Here is a 16,237-nt window from a genome sequence, read left to right as displayed (position 1 = left end):
ATTCCATACAAATGCCACAAATTTTGGATATTGACCCTTTACACTGCACTCAATGAGTTCATGATCTCACATTGTAAATATTCATTATTCTTATGACATGGGAACTAATTCTAAATGGAAAAAAATGCACAGAGCATCCCTTCAGAATTAGAGAAAAGAAAACCAGCTTTCAGGGAAATGCAAGGAATATGAGTGTCTTACAAACTTTATTACTGTTTGTATGGGTGGGAGGTTTTTTGCATGGAGCAGAACCTAATGGTATACATCGTTAAATCAAGTGGAGAACTAGATCAACTGTAAATGCAGAAGAAGTCCAAAGAGAAAATATTTTCTAAATATTCCATGAGCTTATTGGTTTGGGGAGCAAAAAGCATAAACGGGAGGGACAGGAGGCAGACAATGTAGCCTTTTCTGTTTTGTTTAATATGGTTTTCTTTTTTACTTACATGGTTTGTAGGTTATGGAGGCTTTATGTGTGACTTACAATTCTCCTCTGCCAGAATTACTGCTGAACCAAAGCCTGCTTTGAGCATACTAATGACTCTTTACTGAAATAATTCATGTACTGGCATCCGATAACTTAAATATTGCTATTTGCAAGTAATCCTGAACTGATTTGGTCTCTCTGTTATTTCTAACTTAATGGCTCAGCCTGTTCTGTTTTCCAATTGAGCCATCAGTTGCTTAACAGGAATGTTTTATTTGTGTTAATTTAGAAAGTGTGATGTCCAGTGCTAGCTGTCTCATGCCAGCACAGCGTGTACTGTCCTTTAAGCCAAACAGACACAGCTTAATGACTAACGAGATGAACATTGGTATTGTCATGAATGTTTTCCATTAATGCCTCTGCAGGTAGGGCAACAGCAAATGGAAAGCCAAGCTCGAGAGAAAACAATGTCATTTTGGGGGTCGTAAAAATTAATAGTAAAATATGTAAATAGGGGAGAGGATAAAATTTTTGTATTGGTAGCTACCCTTGCACCCACACAGACTTAGTGGGAAGTTTTAGGTGGCCTTTTGTCTAACATAGGGAGGCCGTAACTTGCCCCCCCCCCCCCCCCTCCCAGTGTTTTCCTTCCATTTCTAACTTCATTGCATTTCATTTTCTGGGCACTCACATCGTTTTCTCTTCCACCTTCTCTGTTTCCATCCCGCTGCATGCTTCTTTCCTTGGTCTGACCTCAGAGAGGAGGAAGAGTGTGAAGAGGAGGAAGAAGAACAGCCAGTCACAGAGCCCAATACTGAGGATGAGGGGGAGGAAGAGGCCAGTAGTCAGGTCAAAGCCAGGTACCAGGATTCAACATCGTCCCTCCACCTTTTCCTCAGGCTCTGGCATGAACTCACCAGCACAGTGTGCAGCAGCATCTACCTTTTCACTCACATTCCTAGATCACCTGTTAAAGCCACCCCAAAAGGAAATCTTTTTGCCTTTAAAAACTTTGTTGATGTGTGTGTGTTAATGGAAACATGTTTTATTACATAGGCTCAATGCACTAAGAACTGTCTGCACTCACTCCCTTTGTACAAAACGAGTAACACTCACAAATCTTAAAAGATTTAGCAAAGAACATAACTGCTAAGCATGACTTGGGTTTGTCTTTTTAGTTAAGGCAATGGTGAAACGTTGCAGCTCTTTGCTGAAGATATTGCTTGCTTTTTATGTTTTCATCCCTATTTTAATGATACAACCTTACTAGCAATATCTGTTGCTATGAAGAAGATTGACATTTTTTGAATGCTGCCTATGATTTCTATCAATTTTGTTCATGTTTTAATAGGAAAGAACTACTTCGAGGCAAAGCTGATATATATATATATGTAATTTTCTATATACCTGCCCCTCTGTATATATACGCATATAAACAAACCACCTATCAAAACAATATTCTCATGTTAAAATTTTCCACTTATTTCTGAGGTATATATGGATTTGGCATCTGGCAACTTTACCCTAATAAATTGGAAGAAAGAAAATATGTTCTTTCTTCCAGACAGCCATTTGATTTAGGTTAAATTGCTTAGCTTTGCAACTCAGCAAATGAGATTGGATTTTTTTTTAAATAAACCACATTCACGCAGACACTGTACAGCACAGAAGGAAGAAAGGAAACTGTTTAATGTGCGAATTCCAAAGAAAATACTGTACTGTTGTTATTAATATCTTCTAGTCTGCAAATCTTGCCAATGGCTGCCTGAAATTTCAAAATTAAGTGATAATTTCCTCAAATCCAATTCTTAAAAGTCAAAGCTAAGATACAAGTTATTAGTATAGCACATGAATATACTAAAATACATAAAAATGTTAAAAATAACAAGGAAGAGCTGTGTAAAGGGCGTGATGTGCTTTTAGATCGTCTTTTTGAGATAACTGGGTGATATTACAATGGCTTTTCTAAATACCTCCCTTCACTGTCACTGTAACATAGCAAAAATGATCTGTACCCTGGCCATTTGTGTTAGATGCTGTCAGGATGGGTAGCACTAGCCTGGCTTCAGTGACTCCTGTCATGCACAGCTGGTGCAATAGATGAAGGTTTCCACATTGCCCACTGTGCTGCTGTTGTGCAGAATGATTACCTGGTATATACCTGATGATTAACTTCATAATATCCTAGCATATGTAACGTATTATGGTTTTGTTCCATATGCTGTGCCAAACCCACACTCCTCAGATAAGGGCCATGCCTTGCATGCCTGTAGGTGGATTGCAGGGGTGGTCTTAGGAGAGTGAAATCAGCCACCTGCTGAGTAATCCAGCCCAAAGCCCATCCACAGTGTTTGTGCTGGAGCTACTAGCAAAAAACAGATATCCCAGAGTGCAGATCCCATGGCTTTTCACCTGCCTTGCTGCTTCTGTCACTCACCAACACCTGCCTTCACTAGAGCAGAGCAGATGTGTTTTCTGTTGCACTTGATGCAACTCTGCAAGTCTCTAACACCAACATGGGATGCTGACACTCAGAAATTAATGTCTTCATACCTAGACAAATGATCTGCTAAGGCATTGGTTTTGAAATCATTCTAAACCTTAATTTTGGCAAAACAGTGCTGATTGAGTGGGTTTTGTTTTCATCTTTGGTGGATGAACATTTTTAGTAAAAAGATCAGATCACCAGGGAGGATGATAATCAGATATCTGGCCTTGAAGAGGCAGTCATGCAGGTTGTATCTTGAAGCATCTATACTCTGTGGACCATGTTGTCCAGTGTGTTGAGACTGCTTTGTACTGCTCTGACAATGCTTACAACCTAACTTGAAATACTTGAAAATTGTTCAGAAAATGTTTGTGAAAAGGTTCATGAAAATTAGTTCTGAAGCCTGTGGGTTAAATCCCTTCCTTTCCTTTAAGTTGAGTCACTTCCATTCCTCAGTATTTCCAGCCCCAAGAAGAATCCCTTTGGGATACAAAGATTAAAAAGTGTTGATTGTCTAAATTTAGGAAGTTTTTGTTTGTCTGACTCTCCTTATTTTTTTTCCTTCAAGAGGTACTATCTACTGATCTCTCTTTTCCCCATTTTTCTCTCCTTCCCTTCCCTTTCTCATGATGTTTTCCTCTTGCAGTGGAGTCCCAGGTGCACGGGAGGCTGTGAATGAAAACGTTTCACAGTGTTGTGATTCTTCAGCCGTCTCCAGTGCCATTTCTCCAGCTGAGAGGCCTCTCTCCTGCTCTAGATCAAAGAGCTCTTCTAGCAGCTCCTCTTCTGTGCCTGACTCATCTGTCTCTCATCATAATTCTGTTCTTTCATCACCATCTTCACCTGCAGCAGCATTGCTAAGCTCTTCCCAAAATTCATCAGCATCCATTACTCCAAAGGCATCTCCAACGGTGGAGAAATTACCTTATGTACCACATACTCCTTTTCACCTCTTCTCGTATGACTTTGAAGAGTCTCCAGCATCTGTGAAAGAAAAGGAAGCTGAAATGATGAGGGAAAACAGGTAGATTGTATATAGCTGACAATTTTTAGATAAATGAATAATGCCTTTCAAGAGGTTCATAGTGACAATAATGCACTCTGTGTGTTGTATTATTTCCAGAACACACTGTATTAGTTTTAGTCCTGTAAGTCTGTATTTTGATTCGATTGATATTCTCCCCTTTGTTGCCTTCATTTGGTCTTACTCCTCTTCAAGGTCTATAGTTAATAAGTATCCTGGCCTCCTCTATACAGCAGTAGATAAATAACCTGTGATTTGGGAGATCACAGAAAGGAGCACCATTTTGCTCTCATTTACAACAATGTAATTTGAAGACACGATTTCATGAAAATTAATGGAGCTCTTCTGCTATAAAACCAAGAGAGATCAGATCAACATTTGGAATTCAGAGCTTCATCCTGGCTTCAAAGACTGAACTGCCAAATCCCGAATTTGTTGTTAGAATACAGTGCATATCCCTGTCTTTGCCATTTCAACTTGTGCTTGTAATAAGAGAAGTAGATTAAACCCTATAAAGAGAGTGTAGCACTTAGAATATAGTTTTCCCTCCAAAACAGGTGCTCAGTTCAGTTGCTCCTCATGTATTCCTCTTAGTTTTTAATTTTAATTTTTAATTTCCCTGTCCCACCCATTTAAAAACAAAAAGAAATTGTTTTGTCTCAATCTGTTTTCAAGTAAAACAGAATGACAACAGGTAACACTAAAAAAAATGCTAGAAGATCATCTTGAAAAGAGCTTGATGATTTTTAGCTGTCTCTCCCAATGGTCAGTGTTCTCTGAATTAGGCGCTGAAAATGTACACATATATTGTGAGTGTATTTATTTCTTCCTTTCTCCAACAGTCCTTCTGAATTTCTGCATGTGAACAAATATTTTGATTCCTTTGATCCTTTTAATTTTCAATCTTTTTCTTCTAATAGGTGGGTGGGTTTTGTCGCTTTTTCATTCCACTGAAAAGCCTATAAATCCAAGCAGCTGTTGAGAAGGGTCTTGGTTTAAGTATCTTTCCTCACCTGCAGCTCGAACACTGGGATTCCTCTAAATTTACTTTTTCCTGCATAGGTGCAAATTTCCCTTAGGCCTCTCACACTCATTTATTGCTCTCTTATTGCTGCTGCTGTTAGAATTACACTTTTTAGAGAGTAGATTCCTAGATACCTCCTGTACCTGCAATATTTACTATTTCTGCAGTGATTTTTTTTCCTCTGACCATCCTTGTGCTTCTAGTGACCACACAGGATCAAGAGCATGGTGTGGGGGAGGATTGTGCTGAGTTTATACAGAGAAAAAAGAGGGAAAAGCTTGCATGATTTGGGCAGTAATGTGTTTATAAAAGAGGTAAATATCTGGGGTTTCTTCAGAGTGAACGGTCCTGGGAGAAGGCCATTGCATCTACATTGGTATATAAGACAGGAAGGAAAAATGGAAGTCATAGCCACTAGCAGAGGAAGGTTAGAAAGATAAACATTGTGTACAGGATACAGACTTACCGTGGTGTGTTGGTTTTGTATTGCTACTCTTCCAGCATCTGTCTCCCTCTAAATTTGATATATAGGGATGCCGTGTCCAGGCCAGTCCCTCTGAATTTGATTGTTAATACTTGTAGGTCTGAGTCCATAGAAGGACTCAGGTGTGTTCTCTCTGTTTTAATGAGAGCTACCTTTGGTCTAATTGAAATTCCTTGGTCTGAAAAAGGATTCTGCACTGTGTCAGCTTTTTCATGGGGCAGAACAGGAGAAAAAGAAATGTAATGGTTGATAAGAAGGGCTCCTTTCAGTTGATTGAAACAGAAATGGAGGTTTCTGTTACTGTCAGGAGCATACTGAATGAGCTCTTCTGAGTTGTTCTCAGGACCACAGATTTTCTCATCTCTCACTCAATATGGGCACAGGCAGAACATCTGAGCTAAGCCTACCAGAGAGAAGACCCATGCCAGCTCATGCTACCAGGGAAGCCCCACACTGTCCAGCTACAGAGCCTTCCACTGGCCCACTGTCTCTAGTTTCTAGTTAGTTTTCTTCTAGGGCAGGAATGCCAGGAAGACAGTTATTTTCTGAAAAATTCCTTTTGTAGCTCAGAAATTTGCACGTTAGCATTTTTTTCCAAAATTACTCCTGTTCCCGGGCAGTCAGCATGGTGTCTCAAAAATAGATGGTAATGGTGGGGTGTTTTCCAAAACAGAAACCTAGAATCACTGCCAAAGGGGGAATGGTCTCTAAAGCATGATCCCTTCCATTATAAAAACCCCTACCTGAAATCTATTCTGATTTTAACATGGGCCTTGGCAGGCAGCAATGCTGTTGTACCCTAAGGAATGAAGCTTGAAACTTTGAATGAAATTTTGCATGGCTAGATGAGTGTGCTAAATGGAGCTGAAGGAAACCAACCAGCCTTTTCAAATAAAATTGCTGAGTGAAATTACTGAGTGCTGATGTGTATGGGAGAAGAAGCAGCAGAGAAAAGATACAGTGAAGTAGGGTACATTATATCTTATGAATTATAATAAGGAAAATTATGTTGCCCTTTTTCCTGAAGTGAATTTTGTCATTTGGATGAGTTGGCCTTGCAAAGTACTCACCTACAGAGCATCATATGCTTTCCACATGGGAAAATGGTATAGCCTGTGAACAGAAATGTTAACATTTTCCTAAATCAGGAATCTCTCCTTGACATGCTCTTTAAGTACGATGGTTAAAAGGCACAGCAGAGCAACACAACTGCCTTTTCTATTCAGTACGTGAGCCAGGATGAAAACATTGATACAAGGGACTCTTGGGAGGTGTCCATTCCAGGAGTCCTGGAAACAATTTCTCTGATAAGCAAGCTCACATTGAAGTCAAGCAGGTTTGGGGATTTTTTTAATAGAGGAGATATCTGATAGAATTTTCCAAAGCCATGCTTCCAGAGACATGTCTTTTTAACCATGGTCATGACTTTTTACAGACATTGTAAGAAGTGATACATAAGCTATGATTTATGCTGGGGGAAGGGAAAGAAAATACCACCTGCTTTAACTGAAAATAATGTGGATGCTTTCCATTTATAACACAAATATTATCACATCATGGATGTCTATGTTCTTGGAAATGCCGTGTCTTGGAAATGCTGCTGCTTTCCTTAATTTCACTAGATGTGAATGCTGCTTACTTGGACTGGTTTGATCCCTTTTCTAGAGGCTGTATATCAGCTCCCAAAACAGCTAATAATTTTGAGTAACTGAGCAGTGATTTAAGTATTCCTGCTCTGAGTTGTCACATGGAAGGACCATTTTAATCTCGCATTATTTTCCATAGCAGTAGCTTACTCTCTGAATCAAGTATGTCCAGGACATAGTTGATATTAAAATGATATGATAGGTTGCATATTTTGAAACTGGGATTAGAGCAATATTTTCAGAAGGTGGATGTTTGAGAAGTTCTGGGGTATGGGATCACTGCCACCCCCTAAACAAGAGGATTTACTGTTGCATGCCTGCTGGCTGACAGATTTTTTCTCTCTCTCCCTTTTTCCTACTTTCTTTCCCATTTCTTCAGATACAATAGCTATGGCAGCAGCTCCTACTCTTCTCCGCGACCTTACCCTGGTGTCAGTGCCCCTACAACACCCACTTCTCGTTATGGGACAACTCTCTCACCACCTCAAGAGACCAAATCTGACAGGTTTGTAAATCAGTCTTTTAACAACAGTTCCTTTATAGATAGGATGGAGATGAGTGTAAGCTGTTCTGAATGGGTACTGGAAATATCTTCTAGACAGACCTTTTCTAACGTTGGAAAGAAAATGGACAGAAATGTAGACATGTTAATTTCCCACTCATTCTCATGCCTTTCTCTGACGTGGTGTTAAAGGCTGGATGTATTTCCATCCCACTTCTGCTTCTTCCACTTAAATGGATAAAACAGAGTTGCTTCACACATATGCTGTTCTGAGTATTAAAAAGTGAATTAAAGCACATTTTATTTCTTTCCATTTTTTAAAATAAATTCAGGCAGATCTATTTTCATTTCTATCATCTTAAATCAACTATAAAATCTTGGAAATGTGCTTAACTCAGAATTTCCTAGGCCATAATTTTGTCCTTCCTTGAAAATACATGATATATCTCATTGTATTTCATAAAGGGCAAAACGTTTCTTGCTGTAGGTAAACCAAGCTCATGATAACCTACCAATTATCACCTCACTTTAAAAAAAAAATGAAAACACCCCATAGCAGCAACAAAAAAAGCAGTATTTTGAACAATCAGAATACTCTTTTGAATTATGTAAGGTACTAGGGGCAGAAAAAAGATAGGAAAATGTTATGGATACATGAAAGAAATTCTTGGCGAGAGATCTGGGCCACCAGAAATTAACTGACTCTTACAACCTGAAAGTAAGTGACAGCTTCAAAGAATGTCCTGCTGAGTTTAAGGAGGATGGGTAGAAGTTTTTAATTAATCTAATTAAATAATTTAATATAATAATTTAATTAAATAATTTCCTATTAGGCCAGATGGGCTTTGGATTGTTTGTTGTCAAATTGGCCTCTAATTCATAAAAATTCCGTCTCCCACCCTTTTTTTGAACTGAAGGCTTTTTCAGGATCCTTTGTCTGTATTCCAATTAATTTTTATTAATGAAATTTTTAATATTTCTGTATGTGTATATAAATATATGTATACATGTTTGTGCATGTATGTATATATGTTTGAATCTACCTAATGCCTCACATCCTTTCAGTCTACTAGTCAAAGTGGTTCAAGTTAGGTTCTTTCAGCATGCGTGTATTTTTAACAATGAGGTATTGATTTAATCCTTTTTTTCAGGTGAGTAATTACATTAAATTTATCTTTGGAGAAAGGCATCATTCTTCATTTGCTCATCTTCCTAGAGTAACTTGCCTCGATTTGTCTTTCCTGATCTGAATTAAATTATTTCCGAGTGAAACCATAATAAAAAACTCTAAACCAGCATTTTCATACCCTTTTACCTTAGAAAAGTAGATGCAAGATAAGCAAGAATTAAAAGTATCCCACTGCTTTTGAAGTTTTAGATTTCCAAGCCCCTGCTGTTGTAAGCTTCTGATTGCTACTGCAGCAAAGAAACCCCAAAGTCGTCAAACTCTGAGATGGCTGAAGATTGTTGGGCTTGTCCTGCAAGAGGTTGATTGCACTGGCCAGTAAAGGAAGCAAGCTTTCATTGCAGTATGCGCGTAAGTGCGTTGCTGGTTTCGAGCCAAAATGCCTTGGCCCCACAGGATGAAGCTGTAAAATTTGCAGATTCATGGAGAGTCAGGCCAGAGGGGAGCTCTGTAATCATCTGTTGTGACCTGTAATGGGTCTCACAGAAGCTAAATGAAAGACCCCTGTACCTTCACGTGTTTTCAAGTGGCAGGGCATGACTTCTCCTGGAAAACATTCCAGTATTTATCATCACTGCTAGGAGAATATTTCATTTTTTGAGGCCAATTTGTCTAGCAGCATCTTCCAGCCATTATACCTCGTCCTACTTTTCTCTGTGAAACTGGAAAGTGTTCTGCCTTCAACTATCAGATCCCTCTTACCTGTTTTAAGTGTCTCAGAGTTGCATCTCTGTCTTCCCTTCAGGTTACGTTTACTGCTTTCCACCTCACATGATAAAAATCTCTCTACTCTTGTTTAAATTTGCAGCTTGCTATTCATGGCAGTTGAACTTACCAGGATTTCTGTGGTTTTATATTTGAGGGATGTTACAGCCTGATGCTTTTTGTTTGTTAGTCTCTGAGAAGCATGAAAAATGTGTTTACGCCACAGCTGTCTGTTGCCTGCAGACTAGATGCAGGTATTTCTTGAAAAATAATTAAATGTACAGATTCAGATGCCATTTTGCATCAAGTCTTGGTTTTTTGAGTGCACTGGCATTGCAGAATTATAGTTCAGCAGGCTCTAATGGAGTGACTGCTTTGAAGAGGGGCAGAAGCCTGCTTTTACCTCATTGTCCTTAAAGACATGGGTTGCAGAACTGTCCATGCAGAGATTGACAGGTAGAATTTGCTTACTGGAGAGCAGGCTCTGCATGACACTACGCTCGACACTGATAAGTAAGTGGAAAGTATTGTGGAAGTTTTCACAGTCTTCTATCAATGGTGTTTGCCTTAGATTATGTGAACATTATTTCCTACCTCCTGATGGTAAAACTTTACATGGATACAAACACCAAAAAAAGTTGAAAGATTAGGTGGGGGACAGGAAGACACTTGATAAGAAGCAGATGCGTATCTGTGGTTAGCTCCAAGGTGAGTTTTCTGCTTTCAGCTTACGATTACAGTTATCCAAAGCCTCCACAGAAAGATTCCTGGTTTTTATCATGAAGGTAAGAGCTTCAGATGCAATTCCTGGTACTGTTTATCTGACCTTGAGAATGAGGAGGAAGGAGGAAGCAGCATTTAGACCAGTGCCCAGCAAAATGATTCATGCTCCATTCAGTTACCCTGACAGGCCTTTCAAACCCTTGGCTGCATTTTGCTTATGTAAACAAGAGCTACAACTTAGGTGGAAAGAAGCAGTGTGGTTGACATTTTGACATTCATACTTTTAAAACCCTCTTTGGCTAAGAACAGTAGGGAATCCGAAAGAGCAGTATAATTCAATGCAAAAGTAACTAGATTTTGTTCTTTGAAATCCACATAATGTATATATTTCTGATTGTACAGCAGAAGAAAAGGCTTACTTGACTGTTTCTTGGTTTCTAAATTCAGCTGCAGCCTTTTGCCAACTTCTTGCAATACTGTTGTTCTCTCTCATTTCTCTGGGTCCCCTGTGGAGAGCCATGTTTCTGAAGTGCATATTGCAGCCATGGAAATCCCGCTGAAGGAGGGCAAATTGCAGGGCACTTTCTGTACAGCCCTTCCTTGGGAGAGAAGAAAGGGTATATTGGTTCTCTCATCTCTCTGCTTGTGCAAGTTGCTCCTAATGCATAAGAAGTATAACCCAGTCATCCTGTGTTTAGCTGCCAAAGACTGCTTTGCTCCATAAATATACTGCTCCCACTCTTCATGACTTAAATCACCAATTAACTCTCTCCTACTTTCTAAAGGAAAAAAAAAATTATCTCAATTTCTTAACCTCATAAATTTTGGTAACAAAGGGGAAGAGCAAGACATAGCTGCAGCACATCAGGGAAAAAAGCATTTTTCTGTATCTCTGAGTCACCGCATTGCCTGAGAGAAGAAGGTGTTATAAGACTTCTATATTTCTATGCCTTGTGCTCACACCTAGATTATTTCTGTTTAGCCAAAGACTGCCTTCTCAGACTCTGAATTTAAGATAGTCACTCAAATTGAAAGCTGCAGCCTAGAGTCTGTAGCTGGACAGCAAACTCATTACTTGCAAAGCTTCACACCCCCTCAGAGTGTGTTTTTGGTGGCAAAGTGTATGCATTGTGGAACATGCAATAGTTAGAGGAGACCCTTGAAAGAGTCTCACTTCTAAGGCTCCTGAATTCAGTACCAGCTTTAATTCATTCCATTGCCAGAAAAATATCCTGCTAGTGTGTTTGCCAAGGTAGGTTTCTTCTGATGGATTTGCCAGGAGACAGTTCCCTACTGTCAAACAGCAGTGCAGTTAGCCTAGCTCGAAAAGCCGCCTTCTCAGGGCACTGTGTGCTGAGGGAGCAAGAGTTCATGGTCCCCTCTTGCCTCTGTCTGTTGAATCAAATGCCAGAAAGTTCAGCTCGCAAACCTCCACTTCTGGATCCTTTTGGCCAGTCCCTATGAACTTAGTCTCCACCTCTGGCTGGTCCCTCTGAAGTTCATCCAAATCTCCAAGCTTGATAAGGGTCTTCTATGGTGTTTGCAAATTATTCCTGTTTGATGCACTCTCCAGGTTTTCCAGACCATTAGATAATAGACTTAGGAAAGATGAAATATGTTTCACATCCTTTAATCTGTTTTCCATCTTACTTGCTTTATGATCTACAGCAGTATGTTACCTCGGGCTCCCATGATGCAGGGCCTTGAATGTTGAGTGTTCATCTCCATGTTCTTGTATGTACCTTCAAGCTTTTACGGGTGCACACAGACACTAAGATTAGCATGACTTAGACTATAAGTGATTTTTTTTCTCCACTGATCTTAAAGACACTTTAAAAACCATACCTGAAGCGTAAACATGAAGCACAACAAAAGTCTGCAAATGCTCTTCTTTTGAGTTTTATTCCTTTTCTAGGTGCCTGAAACAGTGATTTTTCTGGCAGTCTGGTGCTTTTTTCAAATTTGTGTACCTTAAAAGCAATACAAAACAAAAAACCCTGCTTGAGAATGCTAAACAGCTTTTCACTTAGGCTTTCTACTAAAATTAAAGGTCCCTGTAATTGACAACATCAGGGAGGTGCTGCTGGATGAAGCTTCTTGGCAGGTTCTCTTTTTTTCTTTTCTTTCTTTTTTTTTTTTTTTTTCCTTTAACCATCTATCATTAATCTGCACTCTGGAGTTACCTTACCCCAGCTGTTAAGCACTAAAGAAAAACAAGAAACCTATGAAACAAAACCCACTATACAGCCTACAAAGCTGCTACTCTCCTGAGAACAGCTCCTCTTTCCTTGGCTTTCTATTTTTTCTGCTTCTACCATCTTCTGTGTGTCTTAATACATACTTCTGGGCTCTCAGACCAGAGACCGTGGCTATTTTTTCTTGTGGTAAATGCCAAGCACATCTTCCACTCTGAATAACATAATGAGGAAGGGATAGCTTGGTAGTTGATAATAGTGGCCCAGGGCAAAAGCCTCAACTTTATTGCTGAGATTTTAAGAGGAAAAATGACCTTAGGAATTACTTGATGATTTACAATTTGGGAAGCAGTGGTGGCTTACACTGGCTTAGCTGCTTGTCGAACTACTGCATAAGCAGTATTCTTGATTGCAGCTTTGTAGGCTTCATCATAGGGCCTATGTTTAAACAGAAAGCATGAGCTGGGTTACGATGTCAGACTGCAGCGTGTTGCTGGCTGAACACACAGTGTGCAGTGCTGATGCTCAGGGGACACGTACCTTAGCCTAGATCAACAGAGGGGCTCTGCAAGCCACTTCCAGGAAATTTGTGGCTCTCATGAAGATGAGAAGCCACTGGTTGGAGAAAGACAGAAACACAATGTAAAACCTGTACATGTCAGCCTGCAAGAGGAGTGTGTATAAAGTCCTCATGCGTTGCCCTGGCTCTGTGCAGCTCTGCCCCTCTGTAACTTGATTTTGTGTAGCCCCTCAGGCCAGTTAAAAGTCTAATGCTAATCAGTTCTTCTCTTGGTTATTCTCAAGTTTCTTTCTCAAAGGAAGCATTAGTCAGTAGTTTTATCTCTCAATTTTGTGTTTATTTTTCAGAGAAGTTTTGTAAAGATTCCTCAAGTAATGTTTAGTCTGTTTGCAAAATCTTATATCAACATGCTTTTGAATTTGCCCTGTCATGTAGAGAGACATAACACACAGAGAGTTTCTTTAACTGTGAAAAGCAATATGGCTCTTGGCAGCTTTGCCTCCTCTTTTGTCTCTTTCTAAGCTGGAAAGCGGATTTATTTTGTTAAAGCCAAGAGACATTTACAGTTACTTAAGGCTTGAGTAGGAGCTGCGGGCTGTTCCCTCTCTGTAGCGTTCCCATGCCTGCTGGAGCAGGAGCACTTTGGAAAAATGGGTAATTAGTGCTTCCTCCTTAAGATTATTAATGATTCTGACCCTAGTTATGTTAAAGAAAATGCTGAATCTTAACCTTATGACCTAGAGGGATTTCCTATTATAAGTCATCCGTTAATTCTTTTTTTAGCTCCTAAAGATATACATTTGTATTTTGTATTCTTGCTATAGTTAACCATTTCCATTTAGCAAATTTTAAAATTTCAGCATGGAGGAAAATGCAGCCGCAAAAGAAGAGCAGTTCAGAGTTAACATGAATGAAGAAAATTTGAAGTTGATAATTTAATTTTGCTGTCACTAGGTGGCTTAGAGTAAGATAGAAATGTTTTCTTTGATTTTCAACATGATTAGCAAAATTCAGGTCACATAGTCCCCTTCACAATATACAGTCTTTGATGGAGTATTGTCAGAAAACTGCAAGCACTTGCAAAAAAGTGTGAGATATCTTCTGTCTCCCTGAGCTTTTGTTTTTAATAATGATTACTAATTTACTGCTGTGTTAAATGCTGTAGGTTGGATTAGCTGAATTTTTGTTCAGAAGAGTTTTGTCCTACAATCAGTGTTTTAGCTTTGTATCCTCTGCTCTGTATATATTTTTGTTGCCTTCTTTTTCCTTCTTTTTTTTTTCCTATTATTTGCTCTTTCCTATCTTCTTCCAACAAGATAAGTAACTAATGACCTATTTGGCCCCAGGTCTTAATGCTGTAGTGTGGAGCCATATTCACAAATCCCCAGACTTAGACATATTCTTGCTGTGTGTTTTCTTTCTGGAATGAGGGTGTAATAACATAGCTTGTTTAGCTTTTGCTGGTTTTAACAGCAGGCAGAAGAAAGCTTTTCTTAATATTTTTATATTAACAGTCCATTCTTAATAGCCTTGTGCTCTCTGCAAGACTAAAAATAGTAGTCAGAGCAAGCATCCTTCTGGATTGTATTTGTGGAGTTGAACAAATGGTTGATATTACCAACTGGTAACATATGACACCAGCATTAAAATGCTGGCATATATTAGCTATAACCCCATTTTGTGAGTGAAAACTCTATTATGCTTTCATTGAGTATTCACATGCTCTCTTCTGTTGAAATCTCTTGCCACCTTTGATTCAATGCCAGTGGTTTTTTTAGTCTTCTTCTTCCTTACCCATTTTTAAAATGCAGACTATGGCAGTAAGACTTAAATATTCCTGAAGCCTGAAGGTACTGTCACCCTTTAAACAGCATCAAAGCACCAAAATTACCTGAAGGCTCAGCCCAAGCTTCCCACTGGCTGGTTTGGCCAGTCCCGCTGCCATTTGCAATTCAAGTATGAGTTCAGCTAAAGGGAAAGTTTCCTTTAAGCATTATTACCAGGGGAACACAGAGACAAAAAAAACCCCCAGATTTTTCAGACAAACCAAACATAGACAAATCCCTTTTCAAATCATTTAGAATATTTGATGAATACCTCTTACCGCTTGCTTTTCCTTCTGGCTGTTTTACAGGTTTGTACACTGTGAAAGTAACGCCTGTTTCTTCCAGATTTAGTTTATGCACACATAGAAAATTAAGGATAGAGTTTACTAGATACTAAAATCTTTTCATTTACAGTTGCAGTTCACATTAAAAAGAGGATTGATGCACCCAAATACCAGCTGAGTTACAGTGTTTGATAACAACAGTGAAACTGTGAGTTTATGAGGTTTCACAGGGTCTCAGCATTTGGTGTGAGGTGTGGTCTTCACCAGGGGGAGATGTGTCTGGTCAAGTGGTCTGGACACTGCAGGGTCTAACCACTAAGCAAGCACTAACTCTACAAAATTAGTGCTATTTATTTGCCTGTCCTTTTCTAAATGTGACTGAAAACCCAAGACCTGACTATGTTTTAAGAAATCAGTGCCACACAAGGAGTCACCTGGCTGCATTCCTGTCTCTTTAATTATGACCTGTTTCAACAGAACCCGCTCACAACTTTGAGTGTTAGTTTTGACAATTTCATGCAATAAACTCTTGTATGCAATATGGCAGTTCAGAGCTGACTGTGTTTGGGACAAATTAATTGAATCAGGTATGCGTGTTCATGCTGTGCTGTAGCTTGTAACTCAGCTGAAGTATGGACTTATTAAATAACCAGTGGGAAATAACAAGTTTTGGCTATTTTTTATGGTTTTAATTAGTTTTCAAGAGGTGGCAAACTAATATGGCACATGGATATTCATTTACAGTTTCTCAGACATTGGCTTTTTTCCTGGGTATATGGCTGTGGATCTTTTATTTAGATTGTGAGTCTGCTGTTCATACATGTGCAAATTTTAGCCAAGTGAGCAACTCTAGCCAAGCTGTGCAAGATCAAACCTCCAAACAAGGTGTTTTGGCATGTGGAGATATTTTACTACCAGGGTCAGGTTAGAATCCCATCTGCAGAACTAAGCTGCACATCTCCATGTGATTCCTCTGTAATCCCTTAGATAACAATGTGTATTTACTGTGGAGCCCCAAAGAGCTTAGTCAGAGCTAAAGGTTTCCAACCTGCTAGATGCTGTGCAGACCTACAATCACTCTTTTGGTCTCTCAGCATCACCCCATTCCTTCCCCTTAATTTTCCTTCAGGTTTTATTAAGTCATAACTTCCTTTGACTCCAAATGGAGTTTGCAGACTTCAGGGCAGCTGGATGGGATAGGAC

General features: G+C 39.3%; 1 protein-coding gene across 10 annotated transcripts in view; it reads left to right on the top strand.

Moving 5' to 3' along the window:
• Positions 1 to 16,237, top strand: part of FHOD3 (formin homology 2 domain containing 3) — a 414,767-nt gene that overhangs the window by 309,906 nt on the left and 88,624 nt on the right. For 6 of the 10 annotated variants that reach the window (XM_074825141.1, XM_074825132.1, XM_074825119.1 and 3 more), the window contains 3 exons: positions 1,186 to 1,287; positions 3,562 to 3,939; positions 7,473 to 7,598. In XM_074825141.1, the coding sequence (XP_074681242.1) occupies positions 1,186 to 1,287; positions 3,562 to 3,939; positions 7,473 to 7,598 (606 nt within the window). The remainder of the gene's footprint in view (positions 1 to 1,185; positions 1,288 to 3,561; positions 3,940 to 7,472; positions 7,599 to 16,237) is intronic. The other 4 variants (XM_074825180.1, XM_074825169.1, XM_074825159.1 and 1 more) reach the window with 2 other exon arrangements.

This window comes from Strix aluco, chromosome 1, assembly GCF_031877795.1.
Source record: "Strix aluco isolate bStrAlu1 chromosome 1, bStrAlu1.hap1, whole genome shotgun sequence".
In the NCBI taxonomy this organism is placed as follows: Eukaryota; Metazoa; Chordata; class Aves; order Strigiformes; family Strigidae; genus Strix; species Strix aluco.
The sequence above is the reverse complement of the archived record's forward strand: the minus strand, read 5'-3'. Positions and strand labels throughout refer to the sequence as shown.